Source organism: Agelaius phoeniceus, chromosome 29 (genome assembly GCF_051311805.1).
Source record: "Agelaius phoeniceus isolate bAgePho1 chromosome 29, bAgePho1.hap1, whole genome shotgun sequence".
Lineage (NCBI taxonomy): Eukaryota > Metazoa > Chordata > Aves > Passeriformes > Icteridae > Agelaius > Agelaius phoeniceus.
This window is the reverse complement of record NC_135293.1, coordinates 1,413,676-1,434,816: the sequence shown is the minus strand read 5'-3', so window position 1 is coordinate 1,434,816 and position 21,141 is coordinate 1,413,676. Positions and strand designations below refer to the sequence as shown.

The 21,141-nt window shown below is 45.1% G+C and overlaps 1 protein-coding gene across 2 annotated transcripts in view; it reads right to left on the bottom strand.

The window, feature by feature from the left end:
• The window catches only part of KDM4B (lysine demethylase 4B), a 74,899-nt gene that overhangs the window by 15,821 nt on the left and 37,937 nt on the right, over positions 1 to 21,141 (bottom strand). The window contains exons 9-14 of one of the 2 annotated variants that reach the window (XM_054650067.2): positions 14,090 to 14,286; positions 13,586 to 13,618; positions 10,463 to 10,632; positions 5,494 to 5,933; positions 4,342 to 4,462; positions 1,136 to 1,314 (exon numbers count right to left, since the gene is read on the bottom strand). In XM_054650067.2, coding sequence (XP_054506042.1) covers positions 1,136 to 1,314; positions 4,342 to 4,462; positions 5,494 to 5,933; positions 10,463 to 10,632; positions 13,586 to 13,618; positions 14,090 to 14,286 — 1,140 coding nt within the window. The remainder of the gene's footprint in view (positions 1 to 1,135; positions 1,315 to 4,341; positions 4,463 to 5,493; positions 5,934 to 10,462; positions 10,633 to 13,585; positions 13,619 to 14,089; positions 14,287 to 21,141) is intronic. The other variant, XM_054650068.2, reaches the window with a different exon arrangement.

Sequence of the window (21,141 nt, the reverse complement as noted above, 5' to 3'; positions counted from 1 at the left end):
GCTTGTCCCCCTCAGGCATCAACTGGGATCTGTAATTTGTTGTGGAAGCTCAAAGAAGCATTAGAATAACGAGCAGCTTCTCCTGGTTTTCTTCTGCAAAAATCTAAATTCCTAAATTGCAGCTGAAAACACCAAGGAAAAATAAAAAGGAAAATATTACTAAAAGCAAGGCTTTCCCTCCCTCTCTCCCATCCCCTTGGCATCCTTCCCTACTTTTCCTGCAAGAAGTTCTCCTGAAGGACATTTCAAGGTTTCTGGTAGCTGACAGAGTTAATAGCAATGGATAAAACCAGCTCAGCTGCACCCAGCTTTCCTCACAACAGCCAGCAATCAGAACAGATATTTTCTTTTCAGTCTGTATAATAAATCAAGAGATTTTATTGAAAGGGGAGGTGGGTTCTGCTTTCCTCAGGAAAAGCTTCCAACACAGCTACAAGTATCTAAGGCACGAATTCCTGGTGGACACACAAAGCCAGATTTGGCTCTATGTGAGAACAAATCAATGCACAACTGCACAAATAACTAATTCATCTGATGAATTTTGCCTTTCTGCTTATAACATCTCCCAAAGCATATTGGTAGTTTCCAAAAAAAGGTGATGGATGTGCTTACTCAGTAAATTTTTATTTTGTGGCTTGTTTGCATAAATTCAGCAACTCGGGCCCGTATGGAATCAGGAGCCTGGTGTGACTTTTCTCTGCATGGAACAGTGTTTGCAAAGCTCTTTCAGTGTGATTTCAAAATGAACACTGAGCAAGGCAGAGAAGCCAGGAAAGATAACAAAAAAAGGCTCCAGCCACTGCCAAATCCAAACACATTTCTTTGGTGTGCAAATTTGTGTGGGTTTGTCTGTATCAGAAATGTCTGCATCCTAACTCAGCCATCTGAGCAGTGGCAGAGGTTTAGGTGAGATATATGGGGAAATCTCTTCATGGAAGGTGTGGTCAGGCAATGGCACAGGCTGCCCAGAGAACTGGGGTCACCATCCCAAAAAAACCATGGATACAAAACCCATGGATACAGAGGGGGGGACGTGGCTTTAGGGTGAGCACAGTGGTGGGGGATTAACAGCTGGACTTGATCCTAGATCCATTTCCAACCTTAATGATTCCCTGACTCAGTGATGAGGAATTACCTGGTTATAGGGGTAGAAGAGGGTGCAGACAGCACAGTATGGCTCACTCAGGGCAGCAGCTGCATTGAACTTCCTTTCAGCTGGGAAATTAAGTGCTTTGTTCTTCCACTGGAAGGAAAGTAAAGATTTCAAAGCCTCTGGATCACTCATATCTTCCTCTCCAGAAAATGGAAACATTTCTAGAATGAAAAGGAAAAAGAGAAATCCCAAAACAATGAGCAGTAAGTAAAGACAAAAGAGTTTATGGTGAGAAGAGGCAAAAGGAGCAAGGGTGAGTTAAACAGCTCAGGTCTCAACAACACAAGAAGTGCAATAAACAAAAACATTCAACTCCTCCATGGCCTCCCATATGCCTATGCCCCAAACACTTCCTTAAATGGACAGGACACAAGACAGGGGCAGCAGTGACCTGAAGGAACTGGCCACGAGGAAGGAGAGAATGGAGATTTACTGCCATTTACTGCCTTTGCAACTCCCTCCCCTTCCCAGCTGGGAAACCTCCACCATCCTTTTCATGAAGATTTCATTTGAACTTTCTTAAGTTCCAAACACATGATGCCAGTGCAAGGAAATGCCCCTTTCCTGTCTCCAGCAGGGAGCTGTGTGCTCTGGGGATGGAACTGGTGCTGCTGGGCCAGGCCAGCTCCCAGTTCCCAGTTCCCAGCTCCCAGTTCCCAGCTCCCAGTTCTCAGCTCCCAGTTCCCAGTTCCCAGTTCCCAGTTCTCAGCTCCCAGTTCCCAGTTCCCAGCTCCCAGTTCCCAGTTCCCAGCTCCCAGCTCCCAGTTCTCAGCTCCCAGTTCCCAGTTCCCAGCTCCCAGTTCCCAGTTCTCAGCTCCCAGTTCTCAGTTCCCAACTCCCAGTTCCCAGTTCCCAGTTCCCAGTTCTCAGCTCCCAGTTCCCAGTTCCCAACTCCCAGCTCCCAGTTCCCAGTTCCCAGCTCCCAGTTCCCAGTTCCCAGCTCCCAGTTCCCACTCCAGGCTGGCCCAGCTCTCCCCAGGTGCATCCCAGAGCTGCCCTGCACTCACCAACCCTGCCTGGGGGTGCCTGGGCTCAGTGCTCTGCACAGCCATTCCCACAGCACTGCACCTCCCACTGCACTCCCCACCACCCAGAGCTCTGCCACAGCTCTGCCAGCAACTGCTCCTGCTAATTAGTTTGCTAATTCTTTATTTTATAAACCTTTCAAAGGTCCTTGGCATTTCATGATTAAACCACTGCCGAATCCATCTGTGGCAGTCTGGGGGTCTGAGTTCTTTACCCTTCCTAATGAAGGAGCTTTGAGTCACTCTAAGTGTTAAAGACATTTTCCACACAAGGCTGAGTGTAAATCACTCCCTGCATCACCAATCTGCAAAGTTTCCAAAAGAACAGGGAACTCAAAACCATCTTGGAAGAACATTATCCCCAGAGCTCAGCACATTAAACCAAATTGTTCACTGCTTCACTGTTAATTACTGGAAATAAGCAGTTTATGTTCTGCTCTACAAGTCTAAGTCTCCTCCTCAGTTCTCCCTCCCTTTGAAGATTTTCTGACTCTTGGGTTACCAGAAAGGATAAAAGGAATTTGGAGTAAAATGTTAATGGCTGAGTTTACATCTCAGATTTTAAATGTTGCCCATAACATATTTGTCAGACAATGTGGAAATTTTATTGTGTTTTATTAATCCCTTTTTTGAGATGATGAGTGCTGGGTGTGTGGCTCTGTCACATTTCATATGAGGGTTACCCTCTAAAAAGTGTTTATTTACAAGACATGAATCAAAACCCACATTTCTTCAAATTTCAGTCGAGGCACATCAGGTGACAGAGCAGGATTTATGACACCAGTGAAATCAGTGAGAGCAGCAGCCTAATCCAGAGTGACAGATGGAGAGAAGAAAGGGAATGGCTGTCGTGTGCTGTCACCTTGGCTCCTCCTAGGATGGATCCAGGGGGACACAAGGCATTCAGGATGGCTCCCACATTGCAAACAACTTGTCTGGGCTGAATCTTTGTGTAAAATGTGCATTGCCTTAATTTACATGCTCACTGTTCCTGCTGCAGCCTGCAGCTCATCCTGCACATCATTCCCTGGAAAAGCCTGGGGTGCAGAGAGCTGCCTCTATTCCCTGCTGGGGAGGGAAGAATCTGTTTGATCAGATTTTGCCCAGCAGAGCTGGAAATCACTCCCCAAGAAATGCCAGCTTCCACAAGAGCTGCTCCTGCTCCACCAGCCAAGTCCCCAAACAGCATCCAACAAGTCAAAGTAGTGAGAAGAATCTGCCTAATGAGGATCCTCCAGCTCTGAGCTGGTTCCAAGGTCTCACACCAAAACAAGATAACAAGTCTCAGCTGCCTCTGCACACTTAACTCCATGTTACACACTTGGAAGGCATCAAATGCATCCTCCTTGGTGAGGAAAGGAGCTCTGTGAGCTCAGGAGAAGTCTTTCCTGCAGGAGGGAAAGGCAGGAAAAGGCTCTAAAATCAATGGCTGCACTCCTGAAGGAGGGTGAATGGGAAAGATAATGTCCTTTGGAATGAGGAGCTGTGAGCAGAGACTGCCAGCTACACCCACTGACCAGCACACAAAAGCTCCTTCCTGGGGCATTGTCCATATTCTGAGTAATGTGGAAAAGGCCTCAAAGTGGGGAATACACCACAAAACAGTGTGAGAGGTAAGAATCTTTTCTTTCCCCTTGGTCCACACTGTTGGAGACTGGAATGTGGGGAAAGAAGAATCAGTTAAACACTGAAAAACATTTTAATTCTTATTCCTGCATCTGCCAAGGAAAGCTGGACCCCAACACTGATGTGAATTAGGAGACAAGCAAAAGGTTAGAATTGGTTTTCTTCACACACATGGGAGCAGATCTGACCTCCACTGCCTCCAAGGACTAGCTCTCAATCCACTGCAATATCCAAGACAGAGCTTTGCCTTTTAAGTTATTATTTTCTGCAAACTCTTTTTTTCCCTTTGCCCAAAATGCTGCCTCATTCTGCAGCCAGCAAAATATTTTTCTTGAGTGAAAAAAGGGTGGGAGGTGAGAAGTGACACCTCCCACGGAGGAGTTTTGTTTCCAGCTGGGTTATCAAAACGGGAACACGCTGCATTTCCTACCAGCTACATGTAACACAGAGTTTCAGGCCACCCAGTTTTGTCAAGAGGCTGCAGCAATTCCCTGGCTCAGACAGGACCTGCCCAGGTCCCTGGGGCTGCTCACTCACCCTCGTCACTCGAGGTCTCCTGCTTGACCACGGACAGCGGCGAGCGCGTCGGGGGCTTGCCCAGAGGGTGCCGACGGCTCTTCTTGATCTCCATCTTCATCTTGGAGAAGGCAGAAGCAGCCTGGAAGGAAGCACAACAAGCTGGATGGGCACCCCAAAGGAGGGAACAGGACAAGAGAGTCAGAGCCCCTGTCAAAGAGAGTTCTCGGATTCACACGGAAAACTTTTCTCTGCCTTTTGGCTGAACCACTGAAGCCTTCCGAGCCAATTCCTGGAGCAGATAAAAGCCAACACCAACTCTTAAGAAGTTGGGTAAACTACAGAGTTTTCTTCAAATCAGGACAGCCTCAGAACATCTGCAAGCTGCCAATTCCATCAGCTTGTGAAAAGTCTGCTCAACCACATACACAGTTGGGAACTCCACGGAAATCATGACTCATGGAGTCCCAGACTGGTTTGGGTTGGCAGGGACACAAAAGACCATCCAGTTCCAACCCTGCCACGGGGCTGTAGACCCCTAGACCAGGTGGTGCTTGCACCCAGCCTGGCCTTGGGGCTGTCCTCACACCGGCCACCGCAGCCTGCGAGCCACTGACTGTCACAGTCACATTTTCTGGAAAAATCCTTTCACCCAGGATTTCTCTCCTGGGAAGCTGAGAAGCCTCAGAGAAAAAGGAAAACAATAATTATCTCATTGCTTCTCCTGTGTTTTGCTGCTTTGGAATGTCATTGGACATTGTTTACCAACAGGTGATTGTTTCAGTGGTTTCATGTGAATTGTTTTGACTTATTGGGCAATCATGGCCAAGCTGTGTCGGGGCTCTGGAAGGAGTCACAAGTTTTCATTATTATCTTGTCAGCATTGTGTAAGTATCCTTTCTGTATTCTTTAGTATAGTATTCTTTACTATAATATAGTATCATAAAATAATAAATCAGCCTTCAAGAACATGAATATACACTTCAAGAATTCTCTCCCCAAACAGCACCTCAAATGCCATTCACCAGCTTTATTGACTTCTAAAGGGTAATTTGACAGCAGCTGGCACTGAGATCTGTGCTTGAAAGTTTTTGCTCATTAAGATGAACAAACCAGCTTGCAAGTGAATCCATGGAGTCAGACTGATCATTCCTCCCTGCCACAAGAACTGACCTCGGCGGCGAGCTCGGCGCGCTCGGCCTCGGCGCCGTCCTGCTCCTTGCCGGGGCCCTGCTGGCGCCAGCCCAGCCCCTTCTGCGTGGCAAACTGCTCGAAGGCCTGCTGGCAGGACATGTGCTCCTTGTCAAACACCACCTTCTTGCTGCGGGGCACCACGTACAGCATGGGGATGATGGGCCGCGGCCTGAAGTCGTCCTCCTCGGCCGGCACCTCCGAGGGCTGCACCACGTTCAGGGGGGCCGCGGGCCGGGCCTGCTCCGGGCCCGGGGCTGGGGAGGGTCCTGGGGGCCGTGCTGGGCCCGGCCCGGCCTCGGGGGGCGGCTGGGGGGCCGGGACGGGCCCTGGGACAGGCCCCGGGGGCTGAGGGGGGAACAGCTGCTTCTTCTTGCGCTCGCCCTTGGCCTTCGGGGGCCGCGCCTTGGCCTTGCACTCCCCTGTGGAGAGAAAGGCGACACTGAGCCCCCAAATTCTGGGAATGCAGCACTGCCCTCCCTTCCCAGAGCCCTGTGCTGGGCTAGCATGTTCCATCATGGAATTCAGCATTTCTTTCCCTCCTCAGAGCTCCACTCTGGGCTAGCAAGTTCCACCATGGAATTACTGCTTTCTCTCCTTCCCAGAGCTCCGTCACGGAATTCAGCACGTTCCATCATGGAATTACTGCTTTCCCTTCCCAGAGCTCCACTCTGGGCTAGCACATTCCACCATGAAATTACTGCTTTCCCTTCCCAGAGCTCTGTGCTGGGCTAGCACATTCCACCATGGAATTGCTGCTTTCCCTTCTCATAGCTCCACTCTGGGCTAGCACATTCCACCATGGAATTGCTGCTTTCCCTTCTCATAGCTCCACTCTGGGCTAGCACATTCCACCATGGAATTGCTGCTTTCCCTTCTCATAGCTCCACTCTGGGCTAGCACATTCCACCATGGAATTGCTGCTTTCCAACGGGTGCTCTGAAAGCTGCATGCACCCAGCTGTGCCTCAGCAATGACCTAGAGAAGCCACTTCAGAAAGAAAATACTTGTGTCATTTCTATGGACTATTAAATTCCTGACTGGAACACAAAGGCTGCTAAAAGCAACGTTTCCTAGAGGGAAAATATCTAAATCCCTAGGAAACTGGACAGTGTGCCAAAAACCCTGTAATATGTCACATTAGCCATGACTCTGTGCTTCAGGTTTTTTGTCCTCCAAAGTCAGAGGCACAAAACCATCCACCGGGGTGCAGGAATGAAATATTTTTGTACCATTAATAAAATAAATATTTTAAAGAGTATTTTTTATCTTTATGCCTTCCTTTTCTAATCTCTGTTTTTCTGTATATTCACATTAGCATAGAAATACACGTGTACATGTGTATTCCTGTGCTATATTTGAATAAATGTGTACATAAATAAAGACATACATCAGGAGGTGTGCTTAGATTCTTTTTTTTTTTGCTGATAAGGAGGTGCAATCAAAAGAGTTTGGAGACCCCCATTCTATATCAGTAGTTTGCTGCTCCCTGTGTTTGCAAGCACAGCTCTTATCTGGGTATTACTGCGTGTCAATGCACCCAACAGCCCCAGGAAATGAAGAACTGAAAACAAGATACCTGAATCATTATTACCCAAAGATTTCTGCTATCAAGCTCTTTTAAAAAACGCTTTTAAAGCATAAATCAGGTGCAGCACGGAGCTCAGCTGGATCCTGAGATATCCTTTACTCACACCCATGTCCTTGTTTCTCCCAGCTCACTGTCACTCAGTTTATCTGCACAGCCCTCATGGATGTGACAACACTTCTTGAGCAGATAAACATCTCAGCATTGTCACCAGAGGCAGAATTGCCCTGTAAAAGTCTTCCCCACCTCTCTTCCCTGTGAAGGGATTCACACACTCCCATTTTACAGCAGGGATTAAAATTCCTGCTCTCCACTGAGGGGGAGTCTCCAGGTTGGGATGATCAGGGACAGCCTGCTCACCCCAGGGAAGAAATTTCACCAACCCCAACCCATCCAGACCCCTCCACTTCAGGCTACACCAAACCTGACCAGCCCAACCCATGAATGGAAAACCAGAATAACCATCACACAATAGAGGTTTCTGCATGAAGAAGGGTGAATAATCCCACAACAGGAAAAAGTGCCAAAATCCCTGCTGAAATCCCCTAGGGATCGCCTTAACCCCAGCATTCCACAGAAGTCTGATCACTTTATTTACAATTTACACTAACTTATAAAAATGGGAACAAGTCCAGCTCAAATAATTATAGTTGTACTCATGTAGGCAGTCCCTCAGATAAACTGGTTTGTTCTATCACAGAGAAAGGAATATTGAATTTCCTTAGAGAAACAAACATATTGAATGAAAGGCAAATTGGATTTCTCCCCAGTTGCACAAAACCAGATCATATTTACTCTCTATACACTCCAAGAATTCTCTCCCCAACAGCACCACAAATGCCATTCACCAGCTTTATTGACTTCTAAAGGGTAATTTGACAGCAGCTGGCACTGAGAACTGTGCTTGAAAGTTTTTGCATTAAGATGAACAAACCAGCTTGCAAGTGAATCTATGGAATCAGAAGCCAGGAAAAAGGGAGGAAAAATTCCAAGAGCCTATCTGGCTATCCTGAGCACTTCCAGGAAGGAAAAGGATCTGAAGGCACACATGCACAGGCAGGTTCAGAGAGGAATGTCTTTCCTGTCCTTGCACTGCAGGATGGCAGCTGTGGGTGGGACATGAGGAACTGCAGGTGACACAAGGTGACACAAGGAACATGAGTGGCAATGCTGCCTGCACAGGGACAATCTGAATCCTCAACAGAGCTCAGGAAACTGGGGAGCAGCTGAGGGAGCTGGGAAGGGGCTCAGCCTGGAGGAAAGGAGGCTCAGGGGGATCTTGTGGCTCTGCACAGCTCCTGACAGGAGGGGACAGCCAGGGCACAACAGGCTCTGCTCCCAGGGGACACCAGGACAAGAGGGAACAGCCTCACACTGCACCAGGGGAGGGTCAGGCTGGACACCTGCAGGAATTCCTCCCTGGAAAGGCTGGGGAGGGCTGGAAGGAGCTGCCAGGGAGGTTTGGAGCCCCCAGGCCTGGAGGTGGCACCCAGGTTTGCAGTTCCCCTGCTGCCTCACAGGGGGATTTCTGTTCCTCAGCACCCCCAGACAAGGGCAAAGCCTCAACACTCTCCTTCCTAACGTCCCAAGACAACCTGCTAAAATTCTAAATATATTAATAGCAACATAATAAATTATGAATATAAAGCTGAGTCATAAAAACCAAAAGTAAACACCATAAGGGATCTGGGTCAGAAATCCTGAAAACCTCGAGTTATAAATACTCAGCTTGTCAAAATAACCAACACAAAGCACCAGACCTACTTTGGAACCATGACTGCTTTGAAATCTCATTCTTTCTCCTTCTCAAGGTCATGTCTTCTGGTGTAATAGAAAATGAAGTCAAATTAAAACCAGGGCAATAAAGAAAGGAAGTGCAGGAGGGGGTGGGAGCAGCGTTACCACAAGCAGGGCCATCCAAACAGATGCTGTTTTCTTCTTCAAGATGAAACCCTAAGACACTGGTGAGAGGCAATGCAGACAGCAGGATGTGGAAAACTAGAGAAGCCATTGGGATTTAATTGCTGTATTGCAGTGGGAAAGCTGAACATTTGCAAGCAGCCACACCAAGCTGGAGTTTGCTCCAGTGGCACTTCTGCAATGGTGCTGAAAATCAGCTTCTCCCTCCTGAGCCAACAGTCACAGAGCTCTTCAGAAGTAGTGGAAGTGTATGATTTGGAAGCCATTCAGCTAGAACAGAGTTTTTATTATTCCTTGGCCATTCTAATGATCTCAGATCTGTCCTTGTCACTTATCTCTCGTCTCTGAAGAAAAATCAGCATTTTTGGGCCATTTATTACAAGCATCAAGTGTTAAACTTGTACAAGAGCTAAGAGCAGACAATTTAACACACTGCTGATGCTCCCAAGCTTAGGGCAATAGAAATTAAGTATCTGCACTGTGCAACAATGGTTTTCCAACTCCTTATTTCCCATGAAAAGAGAAAATACACTGTCTAGCTGAGAGACTGAACAAAGCCCTCAATCCTCTTCCCAGAGCTTCCACAGATTTCCTTTATGATCCTTATTGAGGCTCTCTAAACAGTTTGCAGCATCAGTTTCTCCAAATGCTAAACAAATAATGGATATATACAATAGATGTAAATTAACTCCCTGTAAGCAGTGCTGGAGAAGCCTCGAAGAGGGAGTGAGTGTGTCACAGACATAAAAACCACTTCTCCACACATCAGGGGGGGAAAAGCAGCTTTTTCCCAGCAAGAACTCCAACCTTTTCTACACAGCCAAGAACAGGGTAGCACAGAAAGAGCCCCCTGCACAAAGGGGACTGGATGTGCAGAAGGAATCCCAAAGGACTGGGAGTTGTCGTGGCCTGGTTTTATTTTCAGCAAAGGTTTTATATTTCATGCAGAGGAAGCTGCAAAGCTTCCCTGCCCCAGCTAAACTTGAAGAAACCCAAGTGGGACTCGTGCAGCAGCTGGGGATCCCACCCAAACTGAGCTCTCTGGATTCAGCCTCTGAAAAATGGCAACAAGGGAGGGGAAGAGGAAAGATGAATTGCACAAGGCACTGCACAAATCATTCTTTTTCAGAGCAGGACATAAAACTACATCTATTTGTTTCTCTATGAAATAATTTAAAATATTCCTCACATAATATATATTTTTTACAATCCTGTAATAGTTTGAGCCTATAGAATTTTCAAGCCCTGCCAAAAAAGCTATTTGGATTGAATCCTTAAAGGGAGGGAAAAATCAATTGCTGCTGTGAGTGATGACATATTTCAGTGAGTTTTTAATATTGGGGAAAACTCTGCTGATATTTCAACAGAAATCAACAGCAGCAGACAAGTTATTCACAGAGGTGTTTCAGAGCTCACCCCAGCCCCTCACTGCTCTGGCCTCACCTTCTCCCTCCATCCCTTTGCTTCTCTCCTCTTCCTCCAGATCTGGCCCTCTTTTCAGCTCCTCTTTTACTTTCACATCTTCCAAGGCAGTTTCAATAGCCATGACATCCCCAAGAGACTTCTGATCCTCTGTTTTGTGTCTTCTGGGTTGACTCCTTTTTCTGTGAGACCTGAAAGTACAGAAGTGTGATTTGACATAAAAGAACAGCCTTCAAAATAGCAAACCAGCACTGACTTAAAAAGCTGAATAAAAAACAAAAGGATCTTCTTTGGAGAGAAAACACAAGGTAGCTAAAATAGCTACAGGGCAAAAGAGATATCTGAAAAGGAGCAGATGAACCTTGCATAACACAACATTTAAGATCCATTCACAGCAGCCATTAATTGTCTGGGTTTCCTGAAGAGCTTTTTCCTACCATTACTAATGTAAGCTCACAAGCTGCAGTTAAAGTGATTTTAATTGTGTTTTCAATCTATTTTGCTTGTATTTCAAAATACAGATGAAAACTTGTTTAAATCTCTCTTTCATCCTCTGCCTCCATTCCATTATTTCTTTTCATTCTGTCCGTGCCTCCCTTTGGCAAACTGCTGGAAGTCTGCAAAACATCATCTTCCAGCTCTGAGACATTACCCAGCACTGCCAGTTCCCAAAAACACACTATAATGAATGCTCACAGCACAATCAATAGGCAGTCTATGATTTTTCAGCAGTAAATTCAGAAGGTCCAAGTTCTTGAAGAAATCTAACTAAAAAATATGCATGTTAATAAGAACAGACAAATACTAACGAGGCAACAGCAATGCTGTTCATTCTTTTTAAAGCCAATGCCACTAAGGCAAAGATTACACAATGAGCCACAATGCAAAGAAAAATGGAAATTCAGAAGCCAGGACAAGATTTTTGGGCTGGGAACTGTACCCTGACAGACACTCCCCACTGCTCAAGAGGGACAGGGAGGGAAAACTGGAAGAACAAGAGCCAGAAACTTGAAAGTCAAGACAAATGCAGTTTAGTAGGTGAATAAAAGAATTAAGGAGGAAAGAAGCCCAGGAAATCCACTCACCACCTCCCCAGGCAGAGCAATGCCCAGCCAGTCCCCAAAAAAGGCACCTGAGAAGCCAAAGCCCTCCTTCCTCCTCTCCCCCAGTTTTTATTGCTCCCCATAACATTTTATGGCACAGAATTTCCCCTTGGCCACTCAGGGCCAGCTGGGTCCCCTCCCCAGCTCCCACCCACCCCCAGGGTCCCTCTGGGCCAGAGGGGGACAGGATAAAGCCTTGACACTGTGCAAGCAACAGCCAAAACTTCAGAGCCCCAAACCCCAGTCACTCCATCCCAGCCAGCCCCAGCACAGGGCTTTACAAAATCTGCAGAATTGCTACTTGAATTTCAGGTTTAAATCTAACAAGCTTTCCTCTTCCAAAAGGACTGATTCAGAAACTTGTGATTTTTCCCCATTTTCAGCATGTAGGCACTTCTTCTTTGGTTGAAAGCTGCATTTTCCTTATGGCCTCACATCCATCATCGTGTGACAAAGACTAAAACACACTTTACTCATCAGTCCCAAAGTCTAGAAAAGCTAAAAAGCAGCTCCTGATCCTCAGAGCCCAGAAAACTCAGCTGCTAATTACATTTGGAGCACAACAGACTTAAGAGCCCTTAATCAGCCTTTAAACTGACAAAGAAGGGAGAAAAAAACTTCAACCTGAGCTGAATGATGAATAGAAAAGCAAGTTGATCCATATGCACGGGGACCTCTAATTGCCAGACTCTGAGCAGATGGTGGCCCTCCAAGAGGAGCTGGTGCCTTCACACCTGCAGGACAGCCACCAGCAGGAACAGGGGCTGAGCCCAGGGGGACCAGCTCTGCTCTTCAGCCATACTGCAAGAACGAACACACCACCTTCCCTGGGAGGGGAGGGCAGGGTGGGAGGTGAAGATAAAGCTGTAAGACTTTGCCACTGCAGCTGGAATGTTCTGTAGCCGAAGGAGGAGTTGAGTCGAGCGTTGCAGGCTGGTTTTAGCAAAGTGTGTTTTACTCCTGTGGTGTGTGGAAGTGCCAGGCAAAAATTACAGCACAGAGCTTTGTACTCACAGGAGAGGAAAAAAAAAGATCTGTTTTGCAGTGCTCTTCTCACTCAGGGGTTGTGGGGGAGAGAGGCAGAAAGCTCAGCATTTAAAGAAAGTGCTTCCAGAACTGCAGGCTGAAGGCTGAGCACTTCCAGAAGTGAAGCTGTTCTGTGTCTGACAAATTCACACACCAGAAATGAAATGGGAACTGGACTAAAACAGTCTCTTGCTGAAGCCATAAAGTAAACAAAGTTGGGTTTTTTAAGGTAACCAAGTCTGACTGACCTTAGAGAAGAAATAACACCTCTCTGCAGAGTTTAAAAGCTCCATTTTTCCAAGAGGACTGACAAAAAAGCACCGTTTGTACTCTTTGAAGAACAGACCACAAAGTGACTTAAATTAAGTAGCTACAACTGTGAAGGTTTGGGCAGAGGTGAATCCCATCCCTCCATCCTGCTGAGAAAAGTCAGGCTTCAAGTAAAACCATGTCTTGGAAAGACATAAGCACAGGAGAAAGTACAGCTAAGGAGTATTGAACAGCTTCAAAACTGCTTCAGGATAATGCTGCAATAATCCAGGAAACGCTGAACTGATAAGCAAAAAAAGCACCTGGATCTTTTGCAATAGGCTCAGGCTGAGACAGAGGCTTCTCTGCTGGGTAATAGGCTCAGGGAGGGAAAATAATCCTTGGTGTTCATACAGTACCTTCCAGGGTGCACACCAGCTACATCAGGAACCTGAACAGTCTCAAAACAGCAGCAGCACTTCCACCAGTGAGGATTTGCCTTACCCCACCCCCAGGTACAGCACACACCCCTGCCAGCCCAGGAGAGCAGCCCAAGAGGGAGAACCACAGGAGCCATGAGGCAGTTGAGGTTCTCCAGTGATGGAGATCACAGAAATCCAAACCAAGATGAAACCTGAGGAGCCTCAAGGCTTGAAGATTTCCTGGGGGCTTTCACAAAATGAGGAAAAGAGTCCCAGGGCTGTTATTTAAGGAATTGCCAGGAAAAAGAATGAAGGGGTTGATGTTGCTGAGGGAAGTCACATACCGGTGTTTGTTGTCCTCTTCCTCATCTCCTATCCTATAAAGCAAGATTCCAACAGGAAAAGGTTAGCATGCCAAATTTTCAATTCAAGCATGCTGTAACACACAAAAATCACAGACTTGTAGAAAATTAATACAAAGATCAAAGGAAGCACAGAAAGGCATGCATAAAATCCCCTTTGCAACCGATGGGCTTTTTTAAACTCCTGCTTTCTGATCAGTGAAGCTCTAAATGTTCACTATAGATTTTTTTTTTTGTCTTCCAGGATAAGAGATGAGATGTGAGGAAGCACAAAGTGTCCCACTTTGAAAAGCATGTGCTTTTATAACATGGGAAGGAAACAGCACCACGAGGGACACATTCCCCCAGACAAACGGCACGAGGAACTGTATGAAAAGAACAAAGGCAGAAAATAAAAGAGTTTGAACCATCTCCAGTGGAGAAGTGCAGCATTTACAAGCGGAGCACTTGAACTCCAGGCAGGGCTCAGCCCCTCTCTGGCCTTACCTGCGGAGCAGCTTTGCCTTCAGCTCTGCCTTGGTCTCGTTCCAGGCGTCCAGCTCGGGGCTGCTCAGGGCCGTGGGCTTCATGTGGTCCAGCACTGCACTGTCCTTGCCCTGCTTCCAGAGCTCGTAGCGTTCTGGCTGCAGCACCCTGACAAACACGTCCATGGAGATCTTCACCATGTCCTTGCGGCACGTGCACTGCAAGAGAGCCCACACGGTGACAGGAAATGGCATTTGCCAGAGGAAAACCAGCTCTCCCCACGCTGCCTGCTCCTGGAACACCAGCTGCCACTCCAGCACCCTCCAAGGCTAGTGGAAAACTCTTTCCCAAGGATTTTGTTCTCCCTTTTAAGCCCCCCAACAAGCCAAAGCCTCCTGGGAGTGGCAGTGCTCGAGTTCTGTGCTGCAGGCATTGGACACAATCACTGTGTCTGGTGCAGCCCAGGTCAGAGCCTGCCCTCGAGCCCATTTCCCTCCATCAGCCTCTCTCTGGCAGAGTTTTCCAGGCTGAAAAGATATTATTGGTACCAACTTCATAACTCAGAAAAGCCTTACAGGAACCAAAGCCTGACCTAGAGCACAGGGCAGTTAAACCTCATAATGATACATCCTGACATGGCACAGCAATCCTGCACAAAAGGGAAGAAATAAAAACCCTGCAGTAACTATAACCTGCATCCAAAGCATTAAGTGGGAGAAAATGTGCTTTATTCATTTCAGCTGGCATATGCTCATTAAAACTAACCTGGAGTTACACCCCTGCCATTGCACAGAGAGGACTCACAGGTGGTTTTCCTTGGATGAATCCCTTTGCTGTGATGGATCAACAGATTGAGTGCAGCAAAGGGATTCTCACCCTGGGCACTGATGTCAGTCTCAAAGACTCAGCCTTTAGAAACTCCATCAGAAGAAGGCAGAGGATGGAAAAGGACCCAGGAACCCCCAGGTGCCTCTGGGGGCTGCAGCCACAGCTCTCCTGGGGGTTCTGCTCTAAGGTGCAAAGCTTTGCTTGCACTAAATTGCTTTTCAACTCCAAGCTGGGGCTGAGGTAATTGGAGCCACTTTGCAGGATTGGTTTGGGGTTTTTTCCACCTTTCCTTCATATCTTTTCAATACCATTCTATCCATGCTTTTGGCAGAAGTGTCTGAAATTAAACCTGCTTCTCCCCTTTCTCCCTTCCCTCTTCACCACCAGCACTAAATATTTATGGCCATAGTTGAGAATTCACTGAGAGAGGGAGAGAGAAGATTTCTTCTGCACAGTTCTCCACCATCCCACATCCTCCAGCTCCTGTTTCTCACTGTGCAGGGGCTGGGGCAGTGCTGGTAACCCCAGTGTGCTGAGTGGGAAGGAGCATTTATGGACAGGCACTTTCAGGAAAACTCCATTTAATGAAAAACAGCTGAGGCCAGAGAGGCTGGAAATGCAATTTGGCCACAGCATGGCAGGAACACAGATGGCACCCAAGCTTCCAACCCCAGCCCAGGCAGGAGCTTCCCACAGCACCTCCACCAGTGCTGGCCTGAGGGATTGAGCAGATTTTCCTTCAGAAAGTTTAAAAGCACCTGTGCAGAGCTAAAAGAGGAACACAAAAGAGCATCCCCAGCCCAGCTCTGGGGATTAACCTCCTCAGAGGCTGAAAAATGGCTTCAAAGGGGAGCTCTGCCTTAGGCGATGCTGAGCTGGACCCAAGGGGTGCAGCACAGACACCCCCACACCTTCAAATCTGCCAGCACAGCCCAAGGCACTCAGGGCCAGGGTCTGCAGAGCAGTTTCCAGCCCCCAGCAGCCCCAGAGGCTCCCCCAGCCCCTGGGCAGTGCTGGAGAAGCCCAGGCTGAGCTCTGGGGACGCTGCTGGGCTGGACTCAGCCCTGGCACTGTGGCCTCCACACCCCCCAGCAGCCAAGCTCCTTTTTGTCCACAAATCTACCATGATGGATGTTTATATTTCAATTTTAATTTAATTCCATTGCTTTCACAGCAGCCAGCATGAATAATTTACAAAGCCCTCCTCCTCTGGGGCTCCTTCTGGAGCGTGCAGCGCTGTTTCCTCAGCTGCTGCAGTTGTGTCACAGCCACATCCCCAGCATGGCCAGGACATTGTTCCATAGCCTCCCCTCAGACAGCACTGGGATCCTGCTGATGCTTCCAACACAGCTGGGAAAGGGAATGTTCTGTGTGTGTGAGAGAGCTGGAGAGGGAGAATGGGGGAGGCCAGGAGGAGGGTGAGGCTACAGAAGGGTGAGGAATGGCTTTTGCCATCGATTCCCTGCTCTGCTCCATTCCAGCAGCACAAAAGCAGCAAGGTTGTTTCAGTCCCACACCCTGCCTTCCCCCCTTCCACACACATAGAGCTGTATTTCATTCAAAGTGTTTCACTGTGGCCATAAACACATGTATTTCCTAAAAGACATTATGCCTACACGCCCATCTCTGTCCCTCCCCATCCCAATTTCTGCTGAATATATCCTCCCAAATTCCCTCCAATTCTAACACTTTTCTATTCCACTATTATTAAACTTTATAGAAAAAGAAACCAAACAAAAAAGAAAAAAAAACCCTAACATGTCTACACTAAAACACCAGCACTGAGGAGAGATCTGAAACCTCATTTCCTTTACATGAGACAAAACTGAACCACAAAGCTCCAGTCTGGGAATTCACAGAATTCCTATGGATCAACAGCCCTGAGAAGGATTTTGGGGTGATGTGATCACCCAAAGCACAGGACTGAAGGGCAGCACAAACATTTGGTCCAAATGGCAGGTGAGAAATTCCAGGAACTCTGAGATCCCACCCAGCACCTTCCCCTCTCCCCTCCATCCCTCAGCCCTGGGAGCGGCAGGGCTGGCAGAGCCGCAGATCAAACAGAGGAATGAACAACAGAATATTCACAAAAACAACAGAATATTCACAACTGGCATCTCCAAGGACCCTCTGCAAGTCCTGAAAATGGGAGTGGAAAAAACCAAACAAAAATCAACAGCTTTAGGGTCAGTTCTGTGCCCTTGGTTACAGGGGAGCTGAGACCCAAAAGAGCAACAAGAGAGGAGTTTCCATATTCACCAAATCTGCAGGAACTTCACTTTTTCCACCCTCTGAAGGCTTTTCCCAGCCTCACCTCTCCTTTTCCATAAGTTAATGGCTTTATTAACTATAAGCACATGGAAAAATACTGTAAGGAAATGCACAATTAAACCTTTTTCCAGCCTAAAACCTCAACATTCTTCCTTTCCTCATTATTTTATTATCTGCAACTGTAATTTGGAGCCTGTGGTAAAACATGTGACCACACCAGGAGCCCTGCCCCATCAATTCTAACTCCAAGACTGATAGGGGGGAATTTGTGGCTATGGAATGTACAGCCATTATCTTATTTGCAATATTTTTAAACATAAAAACACAAATAAGTCTCTATAAAATAACAGTCAAATAAAATGACTGTCTCCTTGAAGTCATAAAATCAAACGATTTATGGAAAAGTGCAGACTCATTCAACTTCAACCTTCAGCAACAGTTTTTGGGAGGATATTTCCTTCAATTCCCAACTATTAACACTGAACTGAACCTCAGCAGTTCCACCACATAGGAAAGGTTAATGGAAAATAATCCTTTTCCTTATGCAGAAATAGTCACCAAAATGACATCTTTTAAGTGGCACCACTGGTTTTCACGGAGAAAACCCTTCATATTCAGATGAAAGCAGTTGGTAAGACTCAGCTGAGCCTCCCACTTTCCCTAAATGGAAATTCATCCATCACAAAACCCAACATGCTCGAAATTGAAGCTCTTTCAGCTTTGAAATGCCAGACCAAGATCTTTGCTTAAAGCTTTTCTACCTGCTTTTCAATATAAATGGAGCCTAAAAGCAACTTCCTGGGAAGGAGGGGTGGTTCTGGGAAAAGGCAGCAGAGGAACACAGACAACACCTCCCAGCTTCTCCCTGGGCACTCCCAGCACAGAATTTCAACTTTTGGGAGAAATCTCAGCTTTTGGGAGAAACAAGCCCCCAGGAAGCCAGGGCTTTCACCAGAAGCAGCAATGCAGCTTGTTCCCATATCACAGGTGAGCTGCTGGGATCCAAGAGGACACCAAAAAACCCAGGCTGAGGCTCCAGGTTCCTTCTCCTCGTACTGAGGCAGCCCAAGAGGGCTCCTGAAAGATGAATGGCAGCGATTCTGAGAGTGAATGAGGATCCAGCTCGGAGGAGGAGGAGGAGGAAAAGCCCAAAGTGCAGTTTGTGGGTTTAATGCTGGTGGTTGGAAGCTGGTGAGAAGGAAGATGAGCCCTGACCCCCCGTTTGCAGAGTAATTAGCGGTATCAACAACAACCCAGCTCATTAGCAAACCCACTGGAAACCTTTCCAGAGCCTCACAAACAAAACCATTAGGAAAAATTGCCATGGACTCCCCCCTGTCCTGGCTGCAGGGCACCATTCCTGCCTGCTTTGCTTCCCTGCCTGCCCCACAGCTCCCTGAGCATCCCTGGGGTGCAGGAGAGGGGCTGGGGGCACAGCCACCCCCTCCCCTCAGACACAGCATTTGTGGGGCACAGGAATGCTCTGGGAGTATTATCCCAGAGCTGGGATAAAAAATAAAATAAATCAATAAAATAAAAAAATATTATTATATTAAAAATATAAAATAATAAATAATAAATTTTTAAAAAACATTATCCCAGAGGTGGGATAAAAAATGAAATAAATCAATGAGCTGGGATAAAAAAAAAAATCCATAAAATAAAAAATATTATTATATTAAAAATATAAAATAATAAATAATAAATAAATAAAAAACACTATCCCAAAACTGGGATAAAAAAAAAATCAATAAAATAAAAAAAAATTCTCATGTTAAAAATATGAAATAATAAATAATAAATTTTTAAAAAACATTATCCCAGAGCTGGGATAAAAAATAAAATAAATCAATGAGCTGGGATAAAAAATAAAATAAATCAATAAAATAAAAAATATTCTCATATTAAAAATATAAAATAATAAATAATAAATTTAAAAAACCACTATCCCAGAGCTGGGATAAAAAATAAAATAAATCAATAAAATAAAAAAATATTATTATATTAAAAATATAAAATAATAAATAATAAATAAAAAAAAACATTATACCAGAGCTGGGATAAAAAATAAAATAAATCAATGAGCTGGGATAAAAAATAAAATAAATCAATAAAATAAAAAAATATTCTCATATTAAAAATATAAAATAATAAATAATAAATTAAAAAAAAAACACTATCCCAGAGCTGGGATAAAAAATAAAATAAATCAATAAAATAAAAAATTCTTATATTAAAAATATAAAATAATAAATAATAAATAAATAAAAAACACTATCCCAAAACTGGGATAAAAAAAAATAAATCAATAAAATAAAAAATATTCTCATATTAAAAATATAAAATAATAAATAATAAATTAAAAAAAACATTTTCCTAGAGCTGGGATAAAAAATAAAATAAATCAATAAAATAAAAAAATATTCTCATATTAAAAATATAAAATAATAAATAATAAATTTAAAAAAACATTTTCCTAGAGCTGGGATAAAAAATAAAATAAATCAATAAAATAAAAAATATCATATTAAAAATATAAAATAATAAATAAAAAAAACGTTATCCCAGAGCTGGGATAAAAAATAAAATAAATCAATAAATAACCCATGCCAAGACCCAGAAGGAGCTGGTGGCACTGAGCCCCCCAGGGCCATTCAGTCACCCCACCCAGCAGCACCCCCAGCACTGGAATCCTGGAAATCCCAGCAAATCCAGGATTGATTCTGCTCACAGAACCCCACTTTGGTTTTTCATTAACAAAAATCGTGCCCAGAACCTCCCAGCCAGAACTGCAGGAGAGGAGCTTGGAAAAGTGTTGATAAAACAAAGCTTCCAGACAGTTTCCAAAAAAATAACCATCCCCTTTCCACCTCAGCATAAAAAAAAAAGCTGTAAAAGTTCCTTTTTCTTGCACAGAATCAAGAGCATTAGGGGTGTTTACAAATAATACAAGAAAATAAGTATGAAGAAAGGTGGAAGAATTTGTTCAAGAGCAATTTTGAATCTGTCTGATGGAAATAAACCATGGAAATGTTATTCCATAATAGATTTCTTTAATGTATTCTAAGCTTAAAAGGTCTAATTAGAGTAAAAGAGCAATTTTGAACGTCTGACAAAAATAAACTATGGAAATGCTATTTCATAATAGATTTTTTATGTGTTCTAAGCTTAAAAGGTCTAATTAGACTCAGTTGAAGCATAGACACAAAGTAATGCAAAAATACAGCTCTGATTTGCCTTATTTTGGGACCAATTTTGCAGTATTACCAAACAGGCTTCTGCAAAAACCTCACAAGTTTTATTTTCTTGGGAAATACAGACATATTGAAGGGAAAAAAAAATATCTACCAAAATGTGAATAGTAAGAAGAAAGCTTCAATTTCAGCTGGAAAATGATATGCTAGACAACATTAAATCACAGATATTCCAAGTGTAAATTTGAGATTATTTCTATATTACATATACAGTACAGAAAAAAGAAATGAGCTGAAGGTTTAGAAGCAACAAGCCATGTAAAGGATCCTGGGATGAAGTGAGAGCTGTTTATTTCAAGCCCAAAATGCAGGACCTGGGCAGGAGGGGCAGCCTGACCCTATTTTATGTTGAGAGAGAGAATTCCAGCAGTTTTTCTGGAGTAAACAGGAGATAAAGGAAGGTGTGAAAGTGGCAGCCAGCAGGAACCCAGACCTTCTCCAGGAGTGGCTGCACTTAATTGAAAGGAGAGTGCAGGGATTGTTGCACTCCCATCCATTTATTTTCAGTCCAGTTTGCCAAAGAAATAGAAAAGCTGAGGTGGGATTTGAATTTCTGCTAAAACTCTGAAAGGGTCTGTGAATAGCAGGAGGCTCACAGGCCACTGTGACTGCAGGGAGGGCACTTTCCTGAAGCCCCTGCTTTAAAAAGGTTGTTTGGGCAAAGACACAGCTGTTAAAATCCTCTGGTGGTGCCATCCAAGGGTTTTCAGAAACAAAAAG